Source organism: Numida meleagris, chromosome 6, assembly GCF_002078875.1.
Source record: "Numida meleagris isolate 19003 breed g44 Domestic line chromosome 6, NumMel1.0, whole genome shotgun sequence".
NCBI lineage: Eukaryota > Metazoa > Chordata > Aves > Galliformes > Numididae > Numida > Numida meleagris.
Window position 1 is genome coordinate 51,462,797 of NC_034414.1, and position 24,954 is coordinate 51,487,750.

The 24,954-nt window shown below is 52.0% G+C and overlaps 2 protein-coding genes across 2 annotated transcripts in view; one reads left to right on the top strand and one right to left on the bottom strand.

Moving 5' to 3' along the window:
- Positions 934–18,087, top strand: AMN (amnion associated transmembrane protein). Its single transcript, XM_021403321.1, has 12 exons — positions 934–976; positions 3,109–3,227; positions 3,331–3,375; positions 11,134–11,221; positions 12,838–13,073; positions 13,592–13,729; positions 13,811–13,913; positions 14,594–14,676; positions 15,074–15,260; positions 16,057–16,231; positions 17,671–17,773; positions 17,863–18,087. The coding sequence occupies exons 1-12, from the start codon at positions 934–936 to the stop codon at positions 17,971–17,973; spliced, it is 1,431 nt and encodes a 476-aa protein (XP_021258996.1). The 3' UTR covers positions 17,974–18,087.
- CDC42BPB (CDC42 binding protein kinase beta) overlaps positions 21,995–24,954 on the bottom strand; it is a gene marked incomplete in the record, with an annotated part of 90,028 nt that continues 87,068 nt past the window's right edge. Inside the window, 1 exon segment of the mRNA XM_021401859.1 lies at positions 21,995–23,758. Within this exon segment, the coding sequence (XP_021257534.1) occupies positions 23,627–23,758 (132 nt within the window).

Below are 24,954 nucleotides of genomic sequence, written 5' to 3' on the forward strand. Positions count from 1 at the left end.
TGGCAAATCCATGAGTGATGCTCTTCTGGGGATGGGGGTCTGGGGATGGGCACTGCTGACCTCCATGGGGCACAGTGCATCAGTCTCTGCTCTTAGTTTCATGCTCACAGCGTTAAGATTTTGGGAGAAGAGAGAGATAATGGATGCCACATCCCTGAAGACACCCAACGTCAGGCTGGATGGGGCTCTGAGCACCTTATGGAGCTGTGGGTGTCCCTGCTCATTGCAGGGGGTTGGACTGGAAGGCCTTTAAGGGTCCCTTCCAACTCAAATGATTCCATGATTCTATGTCCAAGGAGCAGTGGGTGGCTTCATCGAAACTCTGCCCATCTGCAGGGCTGTCTGGAGACAGGGATGGAGGGGAAAGCACTCATCTGCAGGCTTAAAATCACAGATGTCTGGGGTCAGTGGGGACACTAGGGAGGGGAGGGTGGAGACCTTTGTCCTCTCACCACTAGCAGCTTCAAGGAAAGCTGCGTGGGGCTCTGTGGCACATGACTAGTAATGAGCAGATCAGCTGTTGGCCAAAGTACAGTTACTCGTTGTTGCTCGAATCTGCTCTCTTCCATGAGAGCTCACTGAAAATACTTGGAGGCCATTATTAGTAATTATGGGGTTGGCAGGGGAGGGTACTGCTGGATGTGCATGGGTGTGTTTGCTCTCACCCCATTAGCACTCACCACCACCACTCTCCCCTTTGCATCTCACTCCCCAGAGGCTCTTCCAGGCTCCCACAGGATGCCAAGGACATGGGGAGCTTGGGAGAGGAGCTGAGTGGCTGCTGGGACCAACCAGGGCTGAGGTGGGAGCTGGGGAAGGCTGCCTCCTGCACCGTGTTCCTGCACCACCTGCACGTGTGCTGAGCCCATCACGTGTCCAGGATGGTCCAAGGTCCGGCCAGGCAGGGGCTGTGCTGGCGAATGCTGCAGAGACATGGGGAGCCTGGCTTTCCTCCTCGGTGTCCTGCAGCTCCTTGGTGAGTATGCCCAGGGCTGCGCTGTGTGGAGAGAGGGGTGACCGAGAGATGACTTTCCCATTTCAAGCGTGCTTTAGCAATCATTTTTCATAACAGAGCTGCAGGACCTTGTGGTGTGTTTGTGTTGAAATAGCAAAATGCATTTAAAATCGGGCAAAGCGAAGGATGGAGATGAGCTCAGGAGTCCAGGCTGCAGTGTGTGTATGGCACTGCTGCACCTCTGCAGCTCAGGTTTTCCTGGTTCTGCCTGAAGCCTGCAGCTCTGCACTGCAGGATCTCTTTTCTGTTAAATATGCATGTTGCTTTGATGTTCAAGGACTGCGCTTCCCTGGAGACCAGGCTGATTAAATAGCATGCTGATATTTCCCGGGCTGTGGAGGGTGCAGGAATGTGTCAGTACAGCTACATGGGGAAAAGAGGGTTTTGCAGGAGTGGGTTAACCTCCACAGTCCCAGTACCCCAGCTCTGAGGTGGGCAGCATGCTGGGCAGCACACAGAGCAGGGCTAGCTCCACAGAACATCTTGCAGCTGTGGTAACATGAGGTGTGAAGTGAGGCTGGTGGGGCCTTTCTGCCTCAGCTTTAATGGGGTGGGAAGGACACAAGCCCACAGCATGGACAGAGCAGCCCACATTGACTTTTTGGGGGCTTTTTCCTTTCTGAAGCTCTTTTCAACTCCAAGCCAGCAAGGACCTCAGATCTGTCCTAGTCTTCCTTCTGTTAATGACAACTTGCTCTTGCTGTTTCTCAGGACACCCCTTCCTGAGGCAGCTTGAAGCCATCTCTCCATCCCCCCTGCTCCCCCCCTGCCCCAACTGCTCATGGCTGGGCTCCAGCACCTGCTCCTGTGTTATGCCTTTCATTCAGGTTAAAACCATTTTGCTTCCTCTTCATTCAACCATGGTTCTGCACAGCAAATGGTCTCGGCAGAGCCCCTGGCAGACTCAGCCAGTGCAAATCTCAATTATGCTCCAAGGCGATCATTACACACCGATAAAGCCTCTGCAGAACTGCTTAGCACAACCAGCAGATCTCCTCCTGTCTTTGGGACTCGCAGATCTCAGGCACTCTGCAGTGCACCTTCCCCATCAGCCACAGCCATCCAGACCCCTCTCCTCCAGGCCTAGGATCCCCACCCGACCTCCAGCACCCAGGTCACATTCCTGCCTGCTCCTCCACCAGCTTTGTGTATATGCTGTAGTTTTGTTCTTTCTTTCTTTCTTTCTTTCTTTCTTTCTTTCTTGAGGAAAAGATTAAGCATATTAAGAGCAGAAGTTTTTGTTTTTCCTTTTTTTTTTCCCCCTCTCTTTTCTGTCTTATCATTCACTTGCCTGAATTAAATGGCTTCAGGCTGCTTGAGATTCACCTTCAGGTGAATGTGAATTTCCCAGGCAAGACTGGGAAATGTCAGGCTTGGGGATGAACACTCCTGAAGCTCTTGTGCAAACAGAGGAGCTGGAGTGGAAACGAACCTCCCCCAGGGCTGATGTCTGGTGAGCGTGGCCATTGCTGCAGGGCACCGTGAGTGGGTACCACACTGCACCATCATCATGATCCTGGGAGCCCATGGGGGTGGTGCTGGCTGACACCTGTGTTTCCAGCCTCAAGCTTTGGGGCACCAGTGTAGCCACACCATTGAGCCGCAAATGTGATACCAGGGAATGGTTTGTGCTACACACGCCAAGCATGTCAGGGGAGGGTCAGCTGGTGTCAGGAAAAGGTTCTGCACCAGGGGGTGATGGGCATGGAACAGGTTCCTCAGGGCAGTGGGTACGGCTCTGAGCTGCCGGAATTCGAGGAGTGCTGGGACAATGCTCTCAGACACAGGGTTTGGATTTGAGGCGGCCTTGTGTGGGGCTAGGAGTCAGACTCAGTGATCCATGGGATGACCAATGCAATGGTGAGGGCCCTCCTTCACAACCCTCAAAGCCTGGTAGGTCACCTACCTGTTGCTGTGGTGAGCCCCAGGTTTGAGGTGGTGAGATGGTGCAACACATGTCTGAATGTCACGGGTGTTGCTACAAACCCCATCACTGGCCACATCAGTGGATGTGATGTCCTGTGAGGGTCTGGTCCATGCTGGGATGTTACTCTGGCAGTACTGGGTCACGTTTGCTTCCCTGCTCCTCCTAGCTGCTGCCATGGCTGCCTACAAGAAGTGGATTCCCAACACCAATTTTGAAACTGCGTCCAACTGGGATAAAGAGCGAGTCCCGTGTGCCAGTGACATGATTCGCTTTGAGAAGGAGCAGGTATCAGAGTACTTACGTTTTTTCTAACGACATCAGGCATTTAGAAAGCCCTTTACCTGCCCTTGGAAAGCACGCTGAGACTTTATTTTTGCTTTCCTTCCAGGTGGTCTCGGTGTTTGTCAGGTCTACCCATGCGCTGACGGACATGGTGAGCAGTGCACCGCAGGCGGGTGGGTATGGGGGGAGGCTGTGATGTGCAGCCCCTGGGGGTTCACTGTCCTCATGTGCCGTGGTTCAGTCTGACCACAAAGGAATCATAGAATCGTTAAGGTTGGAAAAGACGTGTAAGGTCATCCAGTCCAACAGCCCACGTACCACCAGTATTGCCAACTAAACCCTGTCCCTAAGTGCTACCCCTACCTTTCCTTGGACACCTCCAGGGACAGTGACTCCCCCACCTCCTGGGCAGCAATGCATCACTGCTCTTTTTCAGAAGAAATTCTTCCTAACATCCAACCTGAAGCCTCGGCTGGGTTGAGAAGCAGCAGGGAGAGCAGTCCGTGCTGGACTGCACTGTGCAAAAATCAGCCAGGAACAAAAAGATCGGTTCCAAGATTTTGTTTTCATTTTGGCAAGTAGGGGGGAAATGCCCCCAAAACCACTTTCTCTTGGAAGACGTTAACTTCTCCTCTGGGATGGAAGGAAAAAGCCCTGCCACAGAGTTCTCTGCAGCAGCTTGCTCATGGCATGGCTGGTGCAGAGCAGGCACTAGCCCTGGGCTGAGGGTAAGCAAAGCTGGCAGAAAAGCCTTTTGAAATGAAAACAAACCATTGTGGGAAATCCCAAAACGCTGCTCGAGAAAATTCCTTTCAAATGCCATTTTTTTTCTGATTTTTCTTGTGAATTATTAGCCTGGAGGCAGTGAGACAGGCACAGGGCTGTGCTGTGATCATGCGGTGGCGGAGGTCTTGGCTGGAGCATGCCCACACCCAGCAGACAGGCAGTGTCCCACCTAATGGGATGGGACTGCAGCAGAGTTTTCTCTCTCTCCATTTTAGACTCAGCAGAAAATCGGGTTTTGCTCTTTTATTGGCCATTAAATGCAAACGAGCCCTGGAAATTTATGTGGTGTAATTTGTTCGGGCTGTCTTTCCCACTAATAGTTTTGATGCTTTAATAACGCCCTGCGCCACATTTAATCCCCCTACAAATATTTGGAGGAGTTACTTTATTTATACGGCATTTAAAATATGAATTTTGGAAGGAAAGATTGTACTTGGGAAACGCGTACAAATGTAATGTAATAAATGATGTGGAATTTACCCAGAGAAGAAAAGAGCAAAATATCACTCCAGTAGATTTTATTTTACTTACAGATGAATGTATAATATTTCTAAAGTACTTTCATCAGAGGATTGCAAAGTGCATAATTGCAAAGCAGCTTTATTCATTACATCATTAGCCTTTCAAAAACAAGCTAAAGAGCTGAAATTAGAAGGCCGCAAGGCTGGCCACGTGCTGGGAGCAGAGGCGGAGCAGTGTCACACGAAGGGTGGCACCTATGGGTGCGGAGCTGGTGGCCTCGGCTGGGTGCTTGGGGGCAGGTTTCCCAGCACGGCGCGGTCAGCTCAGGGCAGCTGAGCGGCACCAAACTCCTCCCTGTCACTGATCCGGCTGCCGTTCTGTGCAGCTCATTCAGCAACACTTCTCCTTTGCAAGCACTGCTGCTGAGCGTCTGAGCTACAAGTGGTGGTGCGGTCACCGTGCCTGGAGGTGCTCAAGAACCGTGGAGATGTGGCACTGAGGGACGTGGTCAGTGGGCATGGTGGGATGGGTTGGGGTTGGTCTGGGTGATCTTAGTGGTCTTTTCCAGCCCTAATGATTCTCTGATTCTATGACTGCCATCTTGCAGCTCTCTCCTCTTAGGAGCATCACCATTTGCAAGGAGCTGTCCCATCAGTTTTCCAGGTGTTGTTATGAATTTTTTTAATTTCACCTCCACCACCTCTCTCTCTCCCATGTGCTGCCGTACTCTGTGGTCACCAGGTGGTAAGGAGACTGCCAAGATGAAGGATCTTACAAAACTGAAATCAAGCACCTGAGCTGTTCTCCCACTCGTGGGGATGGCATGAAACTCGGCAGTGGGGACATTAGGAAGCAAATTGGTTTGGAGGCTTTTTGCAGCGAGGCAGGGCTGTACCTGTTCGGATGCTGGCCTTGCCGCACTGGAGAATTAATCACTTAGATCAGCAGGAATACATTAAGCTTTGGAGTCGCCATGGAGATGCTATACAGCCTTTGGCCAAAAGAAATAGGAGCTCAGTGCTTGCTGTGGTATCGCAGGATGAAATTCATGGCTGGGGATGGGGCTTGGCTCTCACTGACTTTCATGAGGATGGTGCTGGTCGTGCAGGGGGTGCAGGGATCTGGTGCATGGCTGGCAGAGAAGTGGTGGGAGGGCCCCTGTCCCGCTTTGCTGTGCTCTCAGTGCCCACTGTTCCCCCTCCCACAGCTGTTCGGTGGAGCTCAGTCTCCAGCCCCTGGGAGCTGCTGTCAGGATCAGGGCCTGCGGGGACACAAAGCCCACTTCCCTCAGCTTTAGGGGAAGGCTCTTTGTTGTCCCATTTGACACTTGTCCCTAATTCAGCTACACGCTAAATCCAAATCCAGCTTAAATGTAAGTGACTTTGAAGCACAACCATCACTATTAGGCTGGATTTTCCATGGTATTTAGCTGCCTAAAATTGCAGATAAATATTTAGCAGCTTCCAGAGAAGCCTGAAGGTAAATCCACCAAAAAAAATAGAGGTTCTCAGTGCAGTGGTGCTTAATGGGCCAGTATGGCACTGAAAGCCCATGACCCAGCAGGGAGCCCGGCACCCTGAGTGCTGCTGCTGGCCACAGGGCCTCTCTGTGCCATGCACTGGGTTCTGCAGCCCAGCTTGGCTGCACCACGCGGTGCATGTCTCACACGAGTCCTGGCTCAGCGCTGGCCAGGGGCTCCCCTTGGGAGCAGGGATGATGCCACTTTCTATTTTTGGGGTGCAGGAGTTGGGTTTAGCCAACCACGTGGGCAGAGCGGCCCTGTTTAGTGCACACTGTCCAGGGGTCAGGGCACAGTGCGGGCATCGCCTTCTGCTTGCTGCTTCTCCCCAGCTCAGGAAAAACACCCATGTCCTGGGCATCGCTGTGCTTTCAGCCCCCTGCGCCCATCCCAGCGTCCCCGAGGTGAGGCTGCCCCAACCCTGTCCCTGCTGCCTAAGGCCCAGACAGGGACAGGAGTGTACGGGGCACCAGGGTCAGACCAGGACCTCAACTCCCAGCTTTATATTTTTAGCTGCCTAATGGTGAGAGCAGAATGTACTCGGCTTTGCTGCAGGATGCTCCCGCTTGGTTCCTGGCAGAGATTGATCTCGAAATGCCAATTGCTCTCCGGGGGCGCTGGCTCTAATGAATCGCAATGGTTTGTGCTCATCCCAAGCACCACGCTCCCCTCCCCCTACTTCCGAAATCACAGGAATGCAGGCTCAGGAGCCCCAGAGAAGGAAATATTTTCCCTTTTCCTGAATCGAACATAAAGATTTCGTGGTAGCGCGTGTGCATGTGTGGCAGTGCATCATTACAAGCCCGAACCCTGCGGGCTGCTCTCCAGCCGCTCTGTCTCTGAAGGTCTGCCTGAGGACAAGGGGCGATGAAGCAGCCTTTTGCAGCCAGCCATGCCGATACCTCCCTGAGTGCATTTGTTGCTTGTGGTAGGAGGAGCCTGCAGAGCCTGTGGTGAGCAGAGCGTTGTGCCCGTGTGCCGGGGGCTGGTGGCCAGGTGGGTGCTGGGGCAGCTCTGGCTCTGCGTTGCACCTCCAGCCGCTCTCCTGCACTCTCTGCCCTTGACCAAGGAGAGGAGTTGAGAAAAATGAGCGGAACTAATCCAGAGTAGATGTGTCAATAGCTCTAAGCCTGTTTGCAGTCTGCAGCCGTAGCTCAAGTGCCTCGGCCTGGTGTGCGCTCCCACAGGTGCCAGTGCTTCATGTACCCACTCGGTGTGGGCACCGTGTCTTTGCACTCATTTTTTGGGCAATGCGGTGCAGATGCTCCCAAAGTCCCCTTGTCCCTCTGCCCAGCCCAGCCATGTGTGTGTGGGCAGTGGGCACAGGAGCTGCTTCACCAAAAACCAAGGGACTGAGTGATGAACAGACGCAGCAGGAGAACCTGATCCTGCATTAATGAGAGCACAGCCGCACTGCTGCCACATGGCTCTGCCTTGCAGGGGGCAGGCGGGGACGCGGGCAGGGAAAGCAGCCAAGCCCCTCATTAGCTTGCAGGGGGTGATGCCACAGTGATGATGTCCCACTGGCACGCTGCTTCGCCGTGCCCTGCCTGCTGCTGGGGGTGAGCACAGAGGGGCAAGCTACTTGCTTCCTGCCACGTGATGATGCTGGGATACTCCAGGCTCAGGAGCAGAGGCAAAAGCAGGGAGAAGAGCAGGATGAGGCTGGGCCCAGCAGCATTGGGCTGGGAAGGGAGCTGAGGAAGCAGGTGTGAGCTTCATCAGTGCAGGAGAACAGGTAAACAGAGCCCCTAAGGAACTAAAGCTGCCCTGCCTGCCTCCTGCCTGTCCTCCTGCCATCTGCAGGCTGCAGCTGCCCCAGCAAAGTGGGAATTTAAGAGGTGATACAGAAATGCGCTTCCGCCAGTGCTGATGCCTTTGGTGGGTGATTGCACCAGTCCTGCGGGAGGTGCTGTAGTTCACTGCTGGAGCAGAGCCGGGGTGTGCTGGAGAGTGGTTAAAAGCCACGCGCTCAGGTCTTTGCTATTGAGTAAGAAGAAATACAGGTCATTCTGCAGAGAAGAAAAGCAGAAGGTGGCTTTTGCCTCATCTTCCTCTCCCTCTTGTGCATTTCAGCAGTTTCATTTTGCTTTTCAGCAGTTTCATTTTCTCTTATAGGTTGAGGCAGCAGGACAGCAGCACAATGCCGGGATTGCACGTGTTGGCTGAGAACCAGATGGGGCCTTTCCCATCTTTCTTTTTGCTGACTCCGATGAGAAAAAATTATGACTGTGTTTCAGTTGTCATTACGTTTAGTAATGAAGACCAAGGAGATAAGTCTTCTACCAGTGTCAGGAATGGGAAATGATTAGCAAGACTCCTAGCTCAGTGTATTAATGGCAGCGGAGTGGAGGTTGGCAGGAGCCAAGGAAAGCAGATGAAACTGCCAGCTTTGGCTCTGCTCCTTTGGTACATGTCACTGCTCAGTTCAAAATGTACTTGGAAAGGGGCCCAGCCTATATGTAATTTCTATACAAAACTCCCAAATGCAGAAAGCCACTGCCCAACCAGAGTCTCCGTTTGTGCTCTGCAGCGAGCCCAGGTGCTTAACCCTTTGCTTTTTTAAGAAAAGAGAATGTGCAAACCATTTACAAACCAAGATGCTTTGGACAGCAGTGCGTGCTCCTCAGGGGGACTTGCTCAGCTCATTGCAAACCACTGAGTGGGTCCCCACTGCCTCCCTGCGAGGCCACTGGTGGTGGGTGTGTGGCACCCGCTGCTGATGCTGGGGCCAACCTCAGAATCTCCTGCTGCAATGCAGAAGTGTGGAGTTCTCTCTTGCATTTTGGTTTTCTGCAGATGAGGTGATTCCATAGCCCATCTCACAGTGCATTGTTTGGATGAGTCTGGGGCTGGAACGTCACATGTGCTGCGGGACTCTGGTTTCCACACCACATTCATGTCCACATGGGGCACGTGGACAACTCTTCCTTGGCTGGGAGAGTCCCTGCAGCCCAGGCCTGCGGCCTCTGTGGTGGAGGGATCACTGCATCTTCTGCAGAGAGGTCCCAGCTCCTCCCTGCTCTCTACACTCTGAAGACAACCATGTGGCTTTAGCTTATTTCCAAACCAAGAACAGGAGTAGACTCTTACCAGGCTGTCTTTCTTTGCTCTGGGCATAATACATGCACAAAACGTTCTTGCATTGCTCCTGGGAGCAACGAGAGTGATGCAGCTCACAAATGTATGTACATACGTGTCTAAGTGTGGCCTCTGAGGTTTTTTCCTCCTCCTTGTTGAACTGTAAAGCTCCAAAGGAATAGCCCCCTGGCCAGGAAAGCTCATTGCATCTTGCATAGCCCCCTTGGGGTGTTTGGGATGCTCCAACCCATAGCTGTAGCCAAAGCGCTTGGTAACTCTACTGGGAAAAGCAATGTCCATCAGGCAGGGGTCACCCACCCAGAGGTGGTGGTGAAGGGCTGGCACTGCTCCAGCCATCAGCGACTCAGGGAGAAGGGACTTGTCCTGCCCTAACAAGTACCATCGCCTGCTCCTGCGTGGGCTCAGAGGAAAACTAGCCAGGCCAGGACACTTTGCTTGGAAAAGGAAGCTCCTAGCATAGAGCTCGGCCAGCTCCAAGCAGGCTGAGTCCTGAGCCTCAAAATGTCGCTAGATGTGACTTTTGCATCTGCAGACAAAGGGCACATTTATTTTCCTGGCAGATCTTTCAGCGTCTCTCAGTGCTTCAGTGCTAGAAAAATTACCATAGAGTAATAGAGGTTTGGAGAACATGATGGCATGGTTTCCAGTGAGGTACTGTTTGTGCTACGGGCTCATGAAGCAGCATCCATAGGCAAATGTCTCTTTCTGACCGGTGGGGAGACGATGTACCTTAGGGTAGAAGATAGCCAGACCTCAGTAATTTACCCCTTCACCCACTTTTTTTTTTTTGTCCAGAGCAGAGCAACGTATGATATTGCTGAATCTGATATCCCCACCAAGGTGGTCATGTGTGGGATCGAGAACCCTGAGGCAAAACTGCCCCAGGAACAGAGCTATCACAGCCACCCGCAGCACTCAGTCATAAGTCTCGCTTTTTCTAACCTACATGCATATTTAAAGACCAATTAAGTCAATGTAACCTCAAAATCCCATCTAACACGTTTCTACGTGAGCACAGGCCCTGGTGTGTGGGCACAGCGCAGTCTGGAGGGCTGCCAGCTGCGGGCAGGGAAGTGGTGGAGTCACCGCCCCTGGAGGTGCTCAAGAAATGCAGAGATGTGGCACTGAGGGACGTGGTTGGTGGGCATGGTGGGATGGGTTGGGGTTGGACTGGGTGATGTTAGAGGTCTTTTTCTAACCTTGATGATTCTATGATGCTGCACTGCTGGAATGAGTGACAGGAGAGCAGAGACTTGAGCATTGCTCACCCCTTGATGCATGAAAATATTGGGGGAAAACCCAATCTTTTTCTTTGGCGGTCTCTGAACGGAAAATGAGCTGGGCTGAATAAGCTGTGTGCTATGAGTGAGTCCCTGACTCAGTCGCTCGCTGCAATCCAGCTGGGAGTGGCTGTGCTGGCTGATGGCTCCCCAGCCTGGCCCCAGGGCAGTGCTGTGCCTGCAAGGTGGGCAGCGTTTGTCCTGTAGACCTCCCTCACGCCAGGTGAGCATGGTGCCACCAAGCTGGCTGGGATGTCTGAGCAAGTGATGCCCACACAGAGACGTTATAAGCCCCCATCCCTTACTCAGTAAGCCCACTCCCCAGCCAGAACCCACTCAAAACCATTACTCCCTAGCAGCGGAGGCACCTCTGGGCATAAAGGAATTTGGTTTTACATGGCATCCAAATGAACAAAGCCATTTTAGAATTGTTAGGAGCATGGGTAAGCAAGAGGAGGAGGGAACTGCGGAAAGAGCTTAAGTTGCTTTTTCCTTGCTCTTGTTTCCCTGAACGCTTCATGGTTTTCTGTGTTGCTATAAAATTAAGTGCAACCCTGCAGCATCCCCATCTGTAGAACACGGAGACAATACCTTTCCATTACACGGGGCATGGGGAGGGCGACTCCTAATGACTGTAAAGTGCCTTGGAGATGGTGAGTGCAATTGGCAATCTAATAATTAGCACCGTTATTTGATGATAAGCCTGGGTGGCTGGCAGCAGGGCCGCACAGTAACACTCTGCATCCCTCTCTCCCTTTAGTACCTTCCCCTGAATGGAGAGTTTCTCCTGGCATCTGGTGCTGGTTTCGCAGCTTTCAATGGCAGCTGGGACCCGGGATGCGGCTCAGGTATGGCGTGCAGGGCTGGCAGCCGCGATTCACCGCACTAATCCGGCACCAGCACTGCTACAAAGGCCTTCTCTGTCCCACCTCGATGCGGGGTGACTCACTCCTCTTCAATCCCTGCCTTCTCTTTGATGGCTTCCCTCACATCACGTCTTTCTTCTTCTGCTAGATCACCTGTCTTTTAAAAAAAGTAATTATAGCAAGGGAGGCTTTGAAGTTGTAGCAGAGAGGTAAATATTGTTTGTATTTTACCCTGCCTATTAAGCATGCAGCCACATCAAAGCCCTCATTTGCTTTGCCACAGTATTGCTAAAGAAAACCGGTTGCAGATTACACAGCCAGGCCCCCGAGTGCTGAACCATGGTGTTTCGGAGCTGCCCTTTGGCCCCACAGGTGTCTGCACACCAGTGTTAGGGTGCTGGCACATCCCCCAGCCTCCTGTCAGTCTCACATTGAGATTCCTGATGAGCAAGGCAGCAGCTGTGTGTTGTCAGTGCTGCTTATTTACCTGAAAGCTGTTTGCCAGGGAGATGTATCATAGAACCATAGAATGGTTTGCGTTGGAAAGGACCTCAGAGTTCACCCACCCCCACTCCCTGCCGTGGGCTGACTGCCCCCCATCAGCTCAGGCTGCCCAGGTCCCTATCCAGCCTGGCCTTGGGCACCTCCAGGGATGGGGCACCCACAGCTCTCTGGGCAGCAGTGCCAGCGCCTCACCATCTTCCATGTGAAGAATTTCTTCCTTATCTAAACGTACCCCTTTTCTGTTTAAAGCTGTTACTCCTTGTCTGACCACTACACTGATAAAAAGTCCCACTCCAGCTTTCCTGTAGGCCCCTTTAGGTACTGCAAAAGCTGCAGTGAGGTCTGCTTAGAGCCTCCAGGCTGAACAAGCCCAGCTCTCTCAACCTGTCTCCACAGGAGAGGCACTCCAGCCCTCTGGTCATGCTCACGGCTTCCTCTGGACCTGCTCCAGCAGCTCCATGTCCTCCTGGTGCTGAGGGCCCCAGGACTGGATGCAGGACTCCAGATAGGGCTTCACAAGGGCAGAGCAGAGGGGGACAGTCCTCTCCCTTGCCCTGCTGCCACCCCTCTTTTGATGCAGCCCAGGGTACCATCGGTTTTCTGGGCTGCAAGCACACAAGGCTTTGAGCTGGCCATGAGATGCTCCCATGGGACAGCAGGCATTTCTGGGCAGCTTTCCCAAATGGATTCCCGAAAGCACCATTTTAGAATGAATGCAAATAATCTTGTGTGCTGTGTGATCTGGGAAGGTATGACTGCTGGGGAAGGGTAAGCAGAAGCAGGGCACAGTGTGAGCAGCAGGGAAATGGCCAATGGTAGGATAGAGCTCTGGTTTTGGGGTTATCTGCTAATGGGAACAGGGCTGAGCACGTTTCTGCTGGTCTGCAAATTTGCAATATGAATTATCATACCCATTCTTACCTAGTTAAGCTGTTTTTCAGGCTGTTTTCCTCCCTAACCTTATGGTTAAGCTTTAAAGAAGAGAAAAATAGATCTCCTGGGACCTGGGGCTGGAGTTCTGCACCAGCTTTACTCAACCAGCAGCTGCAGGCTGGACCCAGATCTTGCTCCACTTCTCCTTTCACTTTTCTCAGGTGCAGTGCTGAGCTTTGCCAGTGCTGAGCAGCACTCATGGTTCAACCCTGAGCTGTGGCAGGATGTGTCCTCCAGCACAGACATGGAACCGGCTGGCCGCATCTTCCTCCTGGACGAGGAACGTGTCCCATGCCAGTACGACAACGTCATCTTCCAGCCCGAAACCTCCTTCCGAGTAAACCTTGACTCATCGCGGCAAGTGATCCCTGTTCGGAGCATCTCGCTCATGGGCCAGGTAACGGGGAGCTGATGGGAAACCATTTTGGCACCTTCTTGCCACGGGACCATGGAGGTGTAGTGTCGCAGATTGTTGGGTTTGGGGTTATATCCATACTGGCACTCTCTGTGCCTCCAAGGGGCTGCTCTCCTGCCCCAGCCTAAGTGTGCTCACTGTTGGGCTCACTGTTGTCTCCCAGCTTTGCTTCCGTATCAGTGTATAATTGATCAGAGGGATAATTATAGAACTGCTCGCAGCCTGCTGTGCTGCAGCCCAGGCAGATGACAGTCCCCATCCCTCTCAGTCAGAAGAGCTGAAGATCACAGCCTCTGCAGTGGCAAACAGGCACTCCTCCAGAAGTGGGGGATGCAGAAGACATCACATCAGTTATTTGTTATTTCCTTTGCCGCACTGCCTGGGATCTGCCATTTTGGGGCCAGGCTTGAGGGGATCCAATGAAACTTGATGACCTGAGTCCTCTGGCCTGGATGCGGTGCTGGTGTTCGCATGTCGGCCTCTTGCTCTTCTCCCCCCAGGAGCTGAGCAGCTCTGAGGCATGGGCCGAGTACTTGAGGGGCCCCTCTGCCACGTGGCAGTTCCATGGCAATGCCACCCTGCAGGTGACGGGCGCCCGCTGTCCCCACAGCTCCGGCTGCGCCTGTGGGAATTCCCAGGTGAGGCATTCTGGGGGCAATTTCTTCCCACCTAAAGAAATGGGGGAAGGGAGGGACTGACGCTGCCCTGCTCTTCTTCAGGATGGAGACCGCATCTGTGCGTCCCTGCTCGGGGCAGAGGGGTGCCCGGCACTGGCGTGCCACAGCCCTCTGCAGCCCCTCGGCCACTGCTGCGGGGTCTGCGGTGAGTGGGGGCCCAATGTGTTTGTGTCCTTTCTTCTAAAATAAAAATATGCAGTGAGAGCATTCCCTCAGCAATGGGCACTTCACCATTAATCTACCTGGCAGGTTGTTAAGGGGAGTTTTTTCATACATGGCCGTACCTAGATACTTGGTATATCATACCAAATTCATTAAAAATGCACCATATGTTCCTCTGATGTGCTCTTAAAAGCAAAGCTTTTAAAGGCCATTAGGAGAATTTCATGTTTCAGCAAGTGTTTACTGGTGTTTTTTTCCAAGGAAAATGTTTGAATTGCTGAATGCAGCACAGTGACACAGGGAACACGTGTCCCCTCCTCTGTGCCTCACAGCCAAAGCCACGGCAGCACTGCTGAGCTGCAGCCTTGAGACGTAGCTCAACGCAGAGCTTCCCATGGAAATACAGGGGAGGGGGCTTCCTGCTGGAATATGATGGGAAGCAAAAGCCCAAACCCCTGATGGGAAGGGAAGCAAGAGAGGTGAGGTTTCTCCAGGCCCTGTTGCCTGGAGCCATGCCTGCTGGAGCCCGGTGTGACCCAGCAATAGGGGGAAGCTGGGGGCTCCTAGGTCCCTTTTGGGGCAACTGTAGTCATGCTGCCACTACAGCACTCTGCCTTTTCTGGGCTGTGACCGTCTGTCTGTCTGTCTGCTTTTGGACTGCAGGAGCTGTTGTCACGCTGGATTTTAAGCCTGAATTTGACCTGCAGCAATATCGGGACAGAGTGGTGCAAGCGTGGCTCAGCCTGGTACGTCCCAGGGAGGCGGGGTGCCCAGCTTCCCACCATCCGGAGGCTTCACCTATCAGGTTTGGCTTCTTGGATGTGCTGGCTTGCCCTGGGGGCTGGTGCAGCCTCCCTTGCTCCCTGCAACATCCACTCTGCTCAATTTCGGTAAAAAACCAGCTTCCGGCTGCTGAGCCCAGGGGAGGCTTGCTGGAAATGGCAGCCTAGAAAGCATGGGAGGTTCTCAGCTCTGAGCTGGCTGGAGGAGGAACGCAGCAGCAGGGATGGCAGCTCTGCGGTGGGGCTGCTGTGAAGATTTATAGGTGGCCCTCGCAGAACGTCCATCACAGCTGTCTTTAGATAAGACTCAGTTCTGCCTACTGCTCTCATGGGCTGTATGTGTCTGTTGTGTTCTGGAAAGCCCAAGTACGCTGGCGTTCAGATGGCCATCTCCAAGGTGCACAGGGCTCAGACCTTCCTGGGACTCCTCTCGCGGGGCTCCACACCTGTCATCCAGATTGTGTTGGTCGACGGCGAGGCCGGGGCACAGACAGGCACTGCTGCGGGGCAGCTGGCTGCAGACATCATGGATGACATCGCACAGCACGGTAATGGCCTTCAGTTGCACCAAGGAAAGTTCAGGTTGCATGGTAGGAGAAACTTCTCAGAAAGAGTGGCAATGCACTGGCACAGGCTGCCCAGGGAGGTGGGGGAGTCACCGTCCCTCGAGGTGTTTAAGAACCGTGGAGATGTGGCACTGAGGGATGTGGTCAGTGAGCATGGTGGGATGGGTTGGGGTTGGACTGGGTGATCTTAGAGGTCTTTTCCAACCTTCATGATTCTCTGATTTTGCAAACTCCGCCATCCGTGGTGGCACAGCGCTGGGGACACACAGACCCCTCAGCCCCTCCCGCAGCCCCATCCCTGCTGTGCCAGCCGAGCGGTGCTGGGAGCTGTGGGTTGTAATAGTGGCACAGCTGGAGTTCCTGATTGCCTGCAAACGGCACACGCTGTGAAGAGCTTTGGTGTGCTGCCTGAGGTCCATGTCCCCTTCTGTCTGGGCTGGCACAGCTTTGTGCCTTCCTAACACACATACGCTCCGTTTTCCTAATGACTTCATTAGTGAGTTTGCTTAGCTCAGAATTTCACAGTTTTAATTGTAGTGGTGTGAGTGGAGTAGCACTGCAGGAGCAGGGGTAGGGTTGGCAGGGACAACTGTGACAGCCCAGCCCGGCCCTCTTGTTGCTCAGTGCCAGGCCCAAGTGAGTTCTGAATCTCTTCAAGGACGGGGACTCCACATCTCTGGACAAACTGCCCGCGTTTGCCCACCTGTGCATCATGGGGTGGTGTTCATGTAGCCTTGCATGTTCCAGCTCTCACCCCATTCCCTCCTGCCCCCCATAGGTGAAGCTTTGGGCATTCCAGGCGGCAGTGTGGAGGTGGCCACCGGCAGTGCTCTGGGCGGGCAGGCGGCAGGCCGTGCCTCCAGGCAGATCGCATCGGGGATGGTCCTGGGGCTGCTCTTCACTCTGCTGGTGTTTGGAGGGCTCCTCTACCTCCACAGGAAGGGAAAGCTGAGGTATGGACAGGGCTTCTGCAGCAATGTATGGCTCATGCTGGATCTTAGGAAAAATGTCATCTCAGAAGGAGTGGCAGTGCACCGGCACAGGCTGCCCAGGGAGGTGGTGGAGTCACCGTTCCTGGAGGTGTTCAAGAACCATGGAGATGTGGCACTGAGGGACATGGTTTAGTTGCCATGGTGGTGATGGTGGTGCTCTGCTAGCTCCCACCAAGGGTCCGATGAGGGCAGGTGGGAGGCCTGGGGTGGGGGGACGGGTTGGTATCCTCAGGAAATCACTTGGCACTGGGCTGTGCTGCTGGGCACAGCCTGCCATGGCTGCCCATGGAGATCTCCCATTCCTTGCAGCCTTTAGCTGGCAGCCTGATGGGAACAGAGAGCTGCAGCTGCCAGCTTCTAAATAGCAACGTGTCAAAGCCATGCAAAGCAGTTCTGTAGACATGAAAGGGGACGGCAGCTCAGGAAGCAGCTCTTCACCCAGTGCCTTCATCTCAACTCCCTGACCAGGGGCAGGAGGAGTTCATCCCAAGCACTTTGTAGCACCGAGGGCATCGCTGTCACCACAGGAGAGGCGGGCTGTTACCTGCTGGGGGCACAGGGCTGCTGCCGGCTGTGCCGCAGGCTCCCAGCAGAGCAGAGGGCAGGGATGCTTCCCCTGCCGCTTGGCACGTGCTGGCATAACACTTCCCAGCAATAAACCAGTGCCTCCATTTAATTTCTAAAAAAAACTCCCAGCCCCGTAATTGCTGTTTGATGATTTATACTCCCCTGACACTTCCTTGGATGCTGGACAGGCCTTTGAAACCCGCTCTGTCAGCAGGGGGAAGGGAGGTTGTGCAGCTCCCAGTAATGGACTGAGCCCGTGTCCCCAGCCGCCCTGCCCCTGCTGTGTGTCCTAGGCAGCTCCAGCCTGCAGGACATTTCCTGGCCGGGTTTTGGGGAGGGAGTTCCCGAGTGTGCCCCCCACCCCGGCAGGCAGTGCTCGGTGGGATGCTGTGCGTGGGGACCCACTGCTCAGCCCCCCTTGTCTGGCGCAGGGGACGCTGCTTGGGACCGGGACCCTTAGGGTAAAAGTAATGCGGAAACTCATAAAGCAATGGCGGTGATTAAGATGATAAAATGATAACTTGATAAAGGTAACGATGAAAAGTAATTAGTGCTTGTTGAGATTGCAATGGGAGCAGGTGGCAATTCATTTCAGCCCAGGAAGGGAGCGCGATGGCTTTGAGGCAGAGTGCAGCAGGGCTATCTGCGGGCTGACAAGCGCTCCCTGCAGGATGCAGGCCCGAAGCTGCACTCGTTACTTTCTGCTAAACGCGTGGCTTTGCCTGGGGAAGGGGCCCAAACATCCCATGAAGCGGTGGCATTTTGGTGGGGGGCTGCAGGGAGGGCGGTGGCAGGGCTGGGGTTTGAAAGGGTGATGCCATGTCTGTCCCCAGGTTGCGGGTACTGCGTCTCCCCTGGCCCTGGGACAGAGCAGAGGACCTGGACAGCCCTAAGCCAGAAAGTGGGAAAGGCTTTGACAACCCCATGTTCGACGTGGTGAGTGGCCCTGCTGGGGGTATGGGGGTGCTCAGTGGGGGTGTTGATTCCCTCTGCCACTCATTGCTTCTCCTTCCCCACTGCTGCAGGAGCTGCCGGGCGCTGGCAGTGTGGAGGAGACGCTGCAGGAGGTGGCTCCTGAAGGCCACCAGGTGTTCTACCTCAACCCACTGTACAGTCCCAGCGAGACCGAGACCTGATGGCTCAGCCAAGCCTTCCCAGGGACACTGTCACATGGCTCCCAGTGGGGCTGAGGGCATGGGCAGGCCGAGCCCACCTGAATAAAAGTGCCAGTGAGGGAAACCACAAACCTTCTTCCCCAGGGCTCAACCACAGTCTCCTGGTGTCACTTCCGTTCCCATAATGTGGCTTTTGGTGGTTTTGCTCTCTGTAAGGCAGCAGGGGAGGAGTGGGTCTGAGCCTGGCCTTGTGCCCACAGCTGCGGGATGGAGGGCATGGGGCCCTCTGCTAGTGTGGGTTGGGGTGGTGGTGGCATGGGGTGGCCCTGCTGATGTTTTTGGTGCCACGCGCCTTCGGGTGCCCACAGTGTCAGGCACCCGCTCCTTACACATCAAGTCTAATGGGTGAGGTATGGAAATACATGCAAATTTATGCAGATTTACACTCTGCTGGGTTTTCAGTAGGGCTCGTTGGCATTTCCATAAGGAAGTAGCTATTTTAAGTGTATTGTGTTTTGTTCAAGTCTCTGGAAGACATAATCCTTCTCACAGGGCTCTGGAGGCAGCATGAGGGGTACCAGGGCCCTGATGCAGGTGCAGGTGCCAGAGCACATTGCAGCTGGCTCTGAGGGGGCTGTGGGCTGCAGGGTCCCAAGGCTGTCCCTGCTGCTTTGCCCTCAGCACAGCCCTAAACCCCTCTGTGCGTGGCTCTGCTGCTTGCCGGGCTTCATTCTTAAAATGCATTAGCAGCTCGAGGTCACTTACAACAGAGGCTTTAATTAAAGCCGAGATCAATTTTTGTCAGCACGCTCGCTGAGCACGCTCTGTACTTTTCCTTCAGGAGCCGTTTGCTCGCTCACGCAGAGAGCGTTGCGGGGAGGGGGCTCTGCAGACAATGAAGCAACAGCAGTTGTGCAGAGCTGGGGACAGGGCAGGGCAGCCAGGCGCTGCCACGACACACTGCCCTCCAGCAGGGTAACGCCGGGGGCTTCGGAATGTGGAGTATCTCCTGGGGTCTCATGTAAATGAGGGGTTTCATGCGCAGACAGTGTGACAATCCGAGCCATGGCTTGGGCTGCCAGGGGCTTTGTTGTGCTCTCAGTGCTGAGGGTCAGGGTCCCCACTGCGACAGGCTAATGCGGAATGCATTAGTGCTAATGGCCAGGGCTCAGCAGTCACCGCTTCCCCCGCCTTTAGAACCAAAGGCGTTCTCAGGGGGTTAATGGACACCGACTCGTTGGACTGTGCCCACCCTTGGGGTGGTGTGGGGCACCCAGCAGCCGCACAGCTCCAGCTTCGGCCATGTGGCAGTGCTCAAAACGTCACAGAGCCGGCAAACAGCCCGGGCCCGATGTGTTTTTTGTAGCAGCTGAGGGCTGCAATGTGGGGCTGCTGGAGGTGAAGGAGCAGGCGAAGCTGCTGCGGGCAGCGGCCCTCGCCTCTCATCAGCATTCAGAGCTCAGCGCCCATCGCGCTGCTCTTCCTCCCGGGAATACAGAGCAGCACTGCGTAAGAAGCTGGAAGCGGGCGGTGCTGCAAGAATCTGGGGGCTTTATCTATGATAAAACAACCAATAAATCCGCATTCCCTGTGCAGTCAGGTGACAAAAAAGTGCTGCATCTTATTGGGGAGCGGGGAAAATATTTACTGCAAGGCCGGGGAACGGCCGATTCCTGAGTTCGTGTTCCTCCTGCGGCTGGCTGCAGCACTGCAGCTGCTCTTAGTGGAGCACGTCCCGCGGTGCTGCGCTGTCCTCGGCTCACCCCACTGCCGTGGGCAGGCCGAGCTCTGCCAGGCCCCGCAGCACTGGTACAGCTGGGGGCCGTGCTCACATCGCCCCTCGGCTCTCTGTCCCTTGGGAAAGGGCTGCTCCAGCCCTCCAGCCATGCACCCAGCCTGTCCGTGCCTTTCGGTGGAAGGCGGCAAGGAGCATAAGGCTGATGGAGAGTGGAATTCAAGCACAGAACCAGGTTTGTAGGTGTGTGAGCAGATGGGAAGAAGACCACACAACCTGCTGGCAATGCTATGGCTGGTCAGACCTGGGCAGATGAATTCTTTCTGATGCCTCGTCACTGCTGAAGCTGCTTGGCATAGAACAGCTCAAGTGCAAACTGGGACATAAGGTGCTCCAGTAGCCCAGCAGCCATGACTACAGCTCTTTTCCTCTTTCCTTCTTGGAAACAGGCTCAGCTTACCACCAGTACATGGTCTGGGGTCACGATGTGACACTTGGGTCTCCTGAGTGTGCCGTTCAGTTCCCACATCCCTCTCTTCCCTTCAGGGCTCCCGTTTCTCAGTGCTGTACGCTACCAGTGCCAGCTCTTAACATCCTTATGCATCTGCTTCCTCCAAAGGATGCCAGGCTGGCTTTGTGAAAAGCAATCGCTGTGCTGGTGTTCAGCAGTTCCACACTGAAGTCCCTGCAACTTAACTGTGATATAAGAAAAACTTTTTTTTTTTTACAATAAGGGCGGTGAGGCACTGGCACAGGTTGCCAGAGAGGTGGTGGATGCCGGGTCCCTGCAGACAGCCAAGGTCAAGCTGGACGGGGCTCTGAGTGCCTGATGGAGCTGTGGGTGTCCCTGTTTGTTGCTGGGGATTGCACTGGATGACCTTTGAGGGTCCCTTCCAACTCAAACGGTTCTACGAAGCAAGCACTTACAAACACACCACAGCAGACTGTACCCACTGAAGAAGCTGCTTGCTCTCAGCACAACTGTGCTACAGACAGAGGTGTTGGCAGCTTTGTTTAGCTCTGGGCAGCAAGTGGCACCAGAACGTATTCCAAAATACGCAGCCTTTTGTGTCAAGATTCCGTGCTAGAAGTGACCAGCATTTCCTGATGAGTAGCACGTCCATCACTGCCTCCATCAGGGACTGAGGTAATGCCTCTGTGAAAGTGTCAGAGACCAAATTATCCTCATTCTTTGCATAACTGAATTCCTTACTTGTGATATTAGACCAGCAGCCCCCAGGGAGAAGAAAGCGCGCTGTCAGAAGAACATTCTGCTTCCAGTCTTGAATTTCTACATTTCTCAAAGTTCTCCTGAGGGCTCAGGAGAACACTTAAGGTAACCAGAATTAGGAGCCGTAAGGGAAGAGATCTGAAAAGTGCAGTGGTGGGGATGCAGAGAGGAATTCTGCTCAGCCAGATTTGAAGGGAAGGAAAAAATAAATAATGCATTCATACTGAGCAATTCATTTACTTTTCTAGAAACGTTCTCCTGCTTAAATTATAACCGAGCTCTGGCACTGCTGAGTGCTATGATTTAATACCCCCATAATTAAAGACTTTGTTGTCATCTGAAGTCCTCAGTGTGAGGAGAAAAATCAACTCAAGAGTGGGAGAAACATTCTGTAAAAGTCAAAGACTGATTAGCATGCATGCCTGGCGGAAGGCTTCCGGCACACAGACCTCGATCCTGCTGTCACCCTCTGTGCGCTGGGTGTGGGGCACCATTCACACACCTCTCCTCAAAATGTTTGTAGCGTTTCTTTGGCACTTACTCCTTTGAAAACATATAAAGTATTTATTATTTTACCTCACAATGTCCAAATAGGTCCTGCAGCCTCCTCATCAGCATAGAGTGGTTTGGGTTGGAAGGGACCTCAAAGAGCATCCAGTTCCAACCCCCTACCACGTAGGGACACTACCCACCAGCTCAGGCTGCCCAGGGCCCCATCCAACCTGGCCTTGAGCACCTCCACGGATGGGGCATCCACAGCAGTGCCAGTCAAATGCTTTGGCCATAAGGATCTCAATCAGTTAAAATGAATTAACTGTGCCACTGCTTTGATGAAATAGCTACTCAAGCACAGACTGAGGGCACATTTCAGCACTGTAATCCACTGGAAGGCCTTGCACCGCTCCAGAGCATGCATTTACTTGCAGAAACATGCACCGTTCTTGCAGCGTTCAGGTATGGAGCTTCGAAGTATTTTTCAATTTATATAGAAGTTTCATGGACAAAGTGAATTTACCACAAGATGACAGCACGTGTCAGTGGTGGACTGCTTTCAGATGTCAAGACAGACGACTATGAACTTTAAAACCTCCCTCTTCTGCTTTATTGACAGGTAAATTGTTCAAAAATGTTCTCACAATTCAATAATTACAAAGACTCAGACTTACATTAAAAAAGTAAAAACCAGAAAACCCCCAAAGCAGTAGTGTCCAGCTCTAACTGAGCCCCTTTATCAATAATCTGAGAAAAAGAGCAAGTACTGTCCAACACTTAACGTAACAGGATTAAATGTTGACTAGAACACTTGGTTTTAACTAAAGATAAGTGCACATCCTATACAGTGTTTCAGAAAAGAACATTAGCCATTGGTATATCATTAGCCCATTTAAACCAAATTTTAAATAAGTGACATCCAACTGTCATAAAATTGGCACAGAAGGCACACTAGTGTGACAATGACAAACTGGATATGCCAGCCACTGAATTAATTACAAGCTTTTAATGAAACATGGTCACAAATCTTTTGATTACTAAATGTATAATACATGGAAGCATGAGATTAAATATACACGCAAAACATCACCACTGCACGTGGGCCATAGCAAAATATACAGGAGTGTGTTGTGCATTTTTCTACATGATCAATACTTGATTAATAATCATGGGGTCTTCATGCAGATGAGGATACATTTAATGAGAAAAGCAGCACCCCCAGTTACACATCCTTCACATTCTACTTTGGTAACCAATAAACCAGATTGACATTTTAGTGCGACAGAGTCCCTTAGATCCAGCAGACTTCAAGGGCGACGCGTCCACGAGAAGGCCTGCTAGCTAACAACGTAGTGTGTCCTTACACCAAAAAGCCCAGGAGAAATGACTTCTCAAAAGGAGAGAGGCAGGAACTATGAGCAAAATTCTCTTCACAGCAGTAATTATCAATATTTTAAAAGCCCTGACTAATGACTGTGATTGATGAGGACTAACAAGCGGGGCGTGGGTAAAAGATAACCGGTAGTAGTCCTATGTACAAGACTAAAAAGTTGGTAGAAAGATAGAAAGACTGTTATGCAGCTGAATATGCAATGGCTAAATGAATTAAAAGGCCACAAGACTATAACCAACTTTTATTTGACATCCTGGTCATACTACTGATGTTGGGAACAACCGACAGCTTCCTAGCATTCTCCTTAAGATTTAGGAAACAAACCATTACGGGCAAAAGGGAGAAGTGTATTTTTCTGAGGATGTAACTAGACTGCTTGCATTTCCTATCCAGAGGTCCAAATTGTGTCTAAAAGGATTTCCTGCTAACGAGATATTACATCATTCTATAGAAAAATAATATTCCTGATATTGTAGCAACATTATCAGTATCTCTCTCTATTTCTTTTTCAGAGTAAGAATAACAATATTTACTGGTGGCCTTAAATGCTCCTATGCAATAAAACTGTGTCACAGCTGTGCAGAAAGGAATCAACCGTAACCGAGCAGTGAACAATTCTGCATAAAAAGCTCAATTGCTATCTAGTAAAGAATTTTCTTCATTTCAATAGTTTGTATCTACAATCTGGATATATAATTATTCTTGTACAACACTAGAGATTCGGTGTCAGTCTTGGCACTAGCATATGAGACAGCTTTGCCCTGCTCTTGAGTACTCCGTGGAGCAGCAGGTGACCGAAGCCAGAACGGTGTGAGCTGCAGCGTTATGCATCGCAGGTTGACTGGTCCAGTCCATCTAATGTGAGCTGATTCCTATGAGGAGAGTTGGGGCTTGGGGGACCACTGGGATTTGAGCTGTTGGATGGAGTAGAGTGTTTGGTGGAGTCTGAATCAGGCTGTTAATGAGAAACATTAAAAAATTACACTTATTTAAGATCAATTCCTTACACTCAAAAGCTTTCAAGGCACTCAAAAAATTAAGGAGAGCAATGCCTACCACGGAGCATATATTAGATTCATTTCAGAACTAAACATTAATGCAAATACTTTTATTATCTTTAACAGGCGGTTCCTCTGACATGACATGAAGTACGGCAAAGTGCGTGCAAATTGCTACACCCCAGGCCCCTCGATTTCAGCCACTGCAAAGCTTTCCTGATAGAACACATCTATCTGTTCACTGTTAGTCTATATTCACCAGCCTGAGCTTTTAAAGCCATTTTTATAGCCAAGGAGTAGGTTTATCTGTCCATATAAACATGTAAACAACTACAGTGAAATCATCTTCAGTTTGGTGAGAAGGAAATGAGCACACCAACTGTTTCCAAAACAGTGCCAGCAACAAAGACAAACACGTGCAGTGCCTGACAAAAGAGTGAAGGTTGCCAAGTATCAGGCTGGAGGTCCAGAAACAGAATACATTTACTGGAGCCGCCCTACTTCAATATCTAATAAAGACAGTCTATGCAGTTATTTGCCCAGCGTTAGATTGGCTGTTGGATATCTGCCTTCACAGGCTGGTCTCACTGCAACAGGATGGCTGGCAAGTTTCCCACTATTTTGGTGAGCTACAACTGCGAGCACTGAACAAATTCACAGCTTACGAAATACTGCACAGGAAACACTGGTACTCTTGCAGCAAGTTATTTTCAAGAAAGGGAACACGTATTTAGTAAATGGATTGAAAGGTAACATCCTACAAGGATGTTGCTCATAAGGTTTTGCATGGCTTGAACAATGTAAGACCATTTGTAACAAGATGAATCAATTCAAGCTGTGATAAAGCCACATGGGGAAAAGCAGTATATAAGCAGAAGGTGGTATTAGATACTTCTTTTCCAAGTTACAATCTACTGTTTATTAAATTTAAGATGCCACAAGAAACTGCAAGGTCTATTAAAAAAAAGAAAACATTATGAAAACCTACCACTACTTGTGCCTACAAACAGCAAGAAGAGCAAAAAGCATAACCAAATTTGAGAAGGATGCTACAGAACAACAGGCAACTGGGACACTCGATCATCAGCACCTTTCAAAAGATAGTTTTAGAAATGCCTGTTATCACAGAATCGCATGTTAGCATGTTTTCTTT

Excerpts from the sequence above, each read along its gene's own strand:
- AMN (XM_021403321.1), top strand. The coding sequence starts at position 934 with ATGGGGAGCCTGGCTTTCCTCCTCGGTGTCCTGCAGCTCCTTG. Across the intron at positions 977-3,108 it reads CGGTGTCCTGCAGCTCCTTG|CTGCTGCCATGGCTGCCTAC; the intron begins GTGAGTATGCCC and ends TGCTCCTCCTAG. Across the intron at positions 3,376-11,133 it reads CCCATGCGCTGACGGACATG|TACCTTCCCCTGAATGGAGA; the intron begins GTGAGCAGTGCA and ends CTCTCCCTTTAG.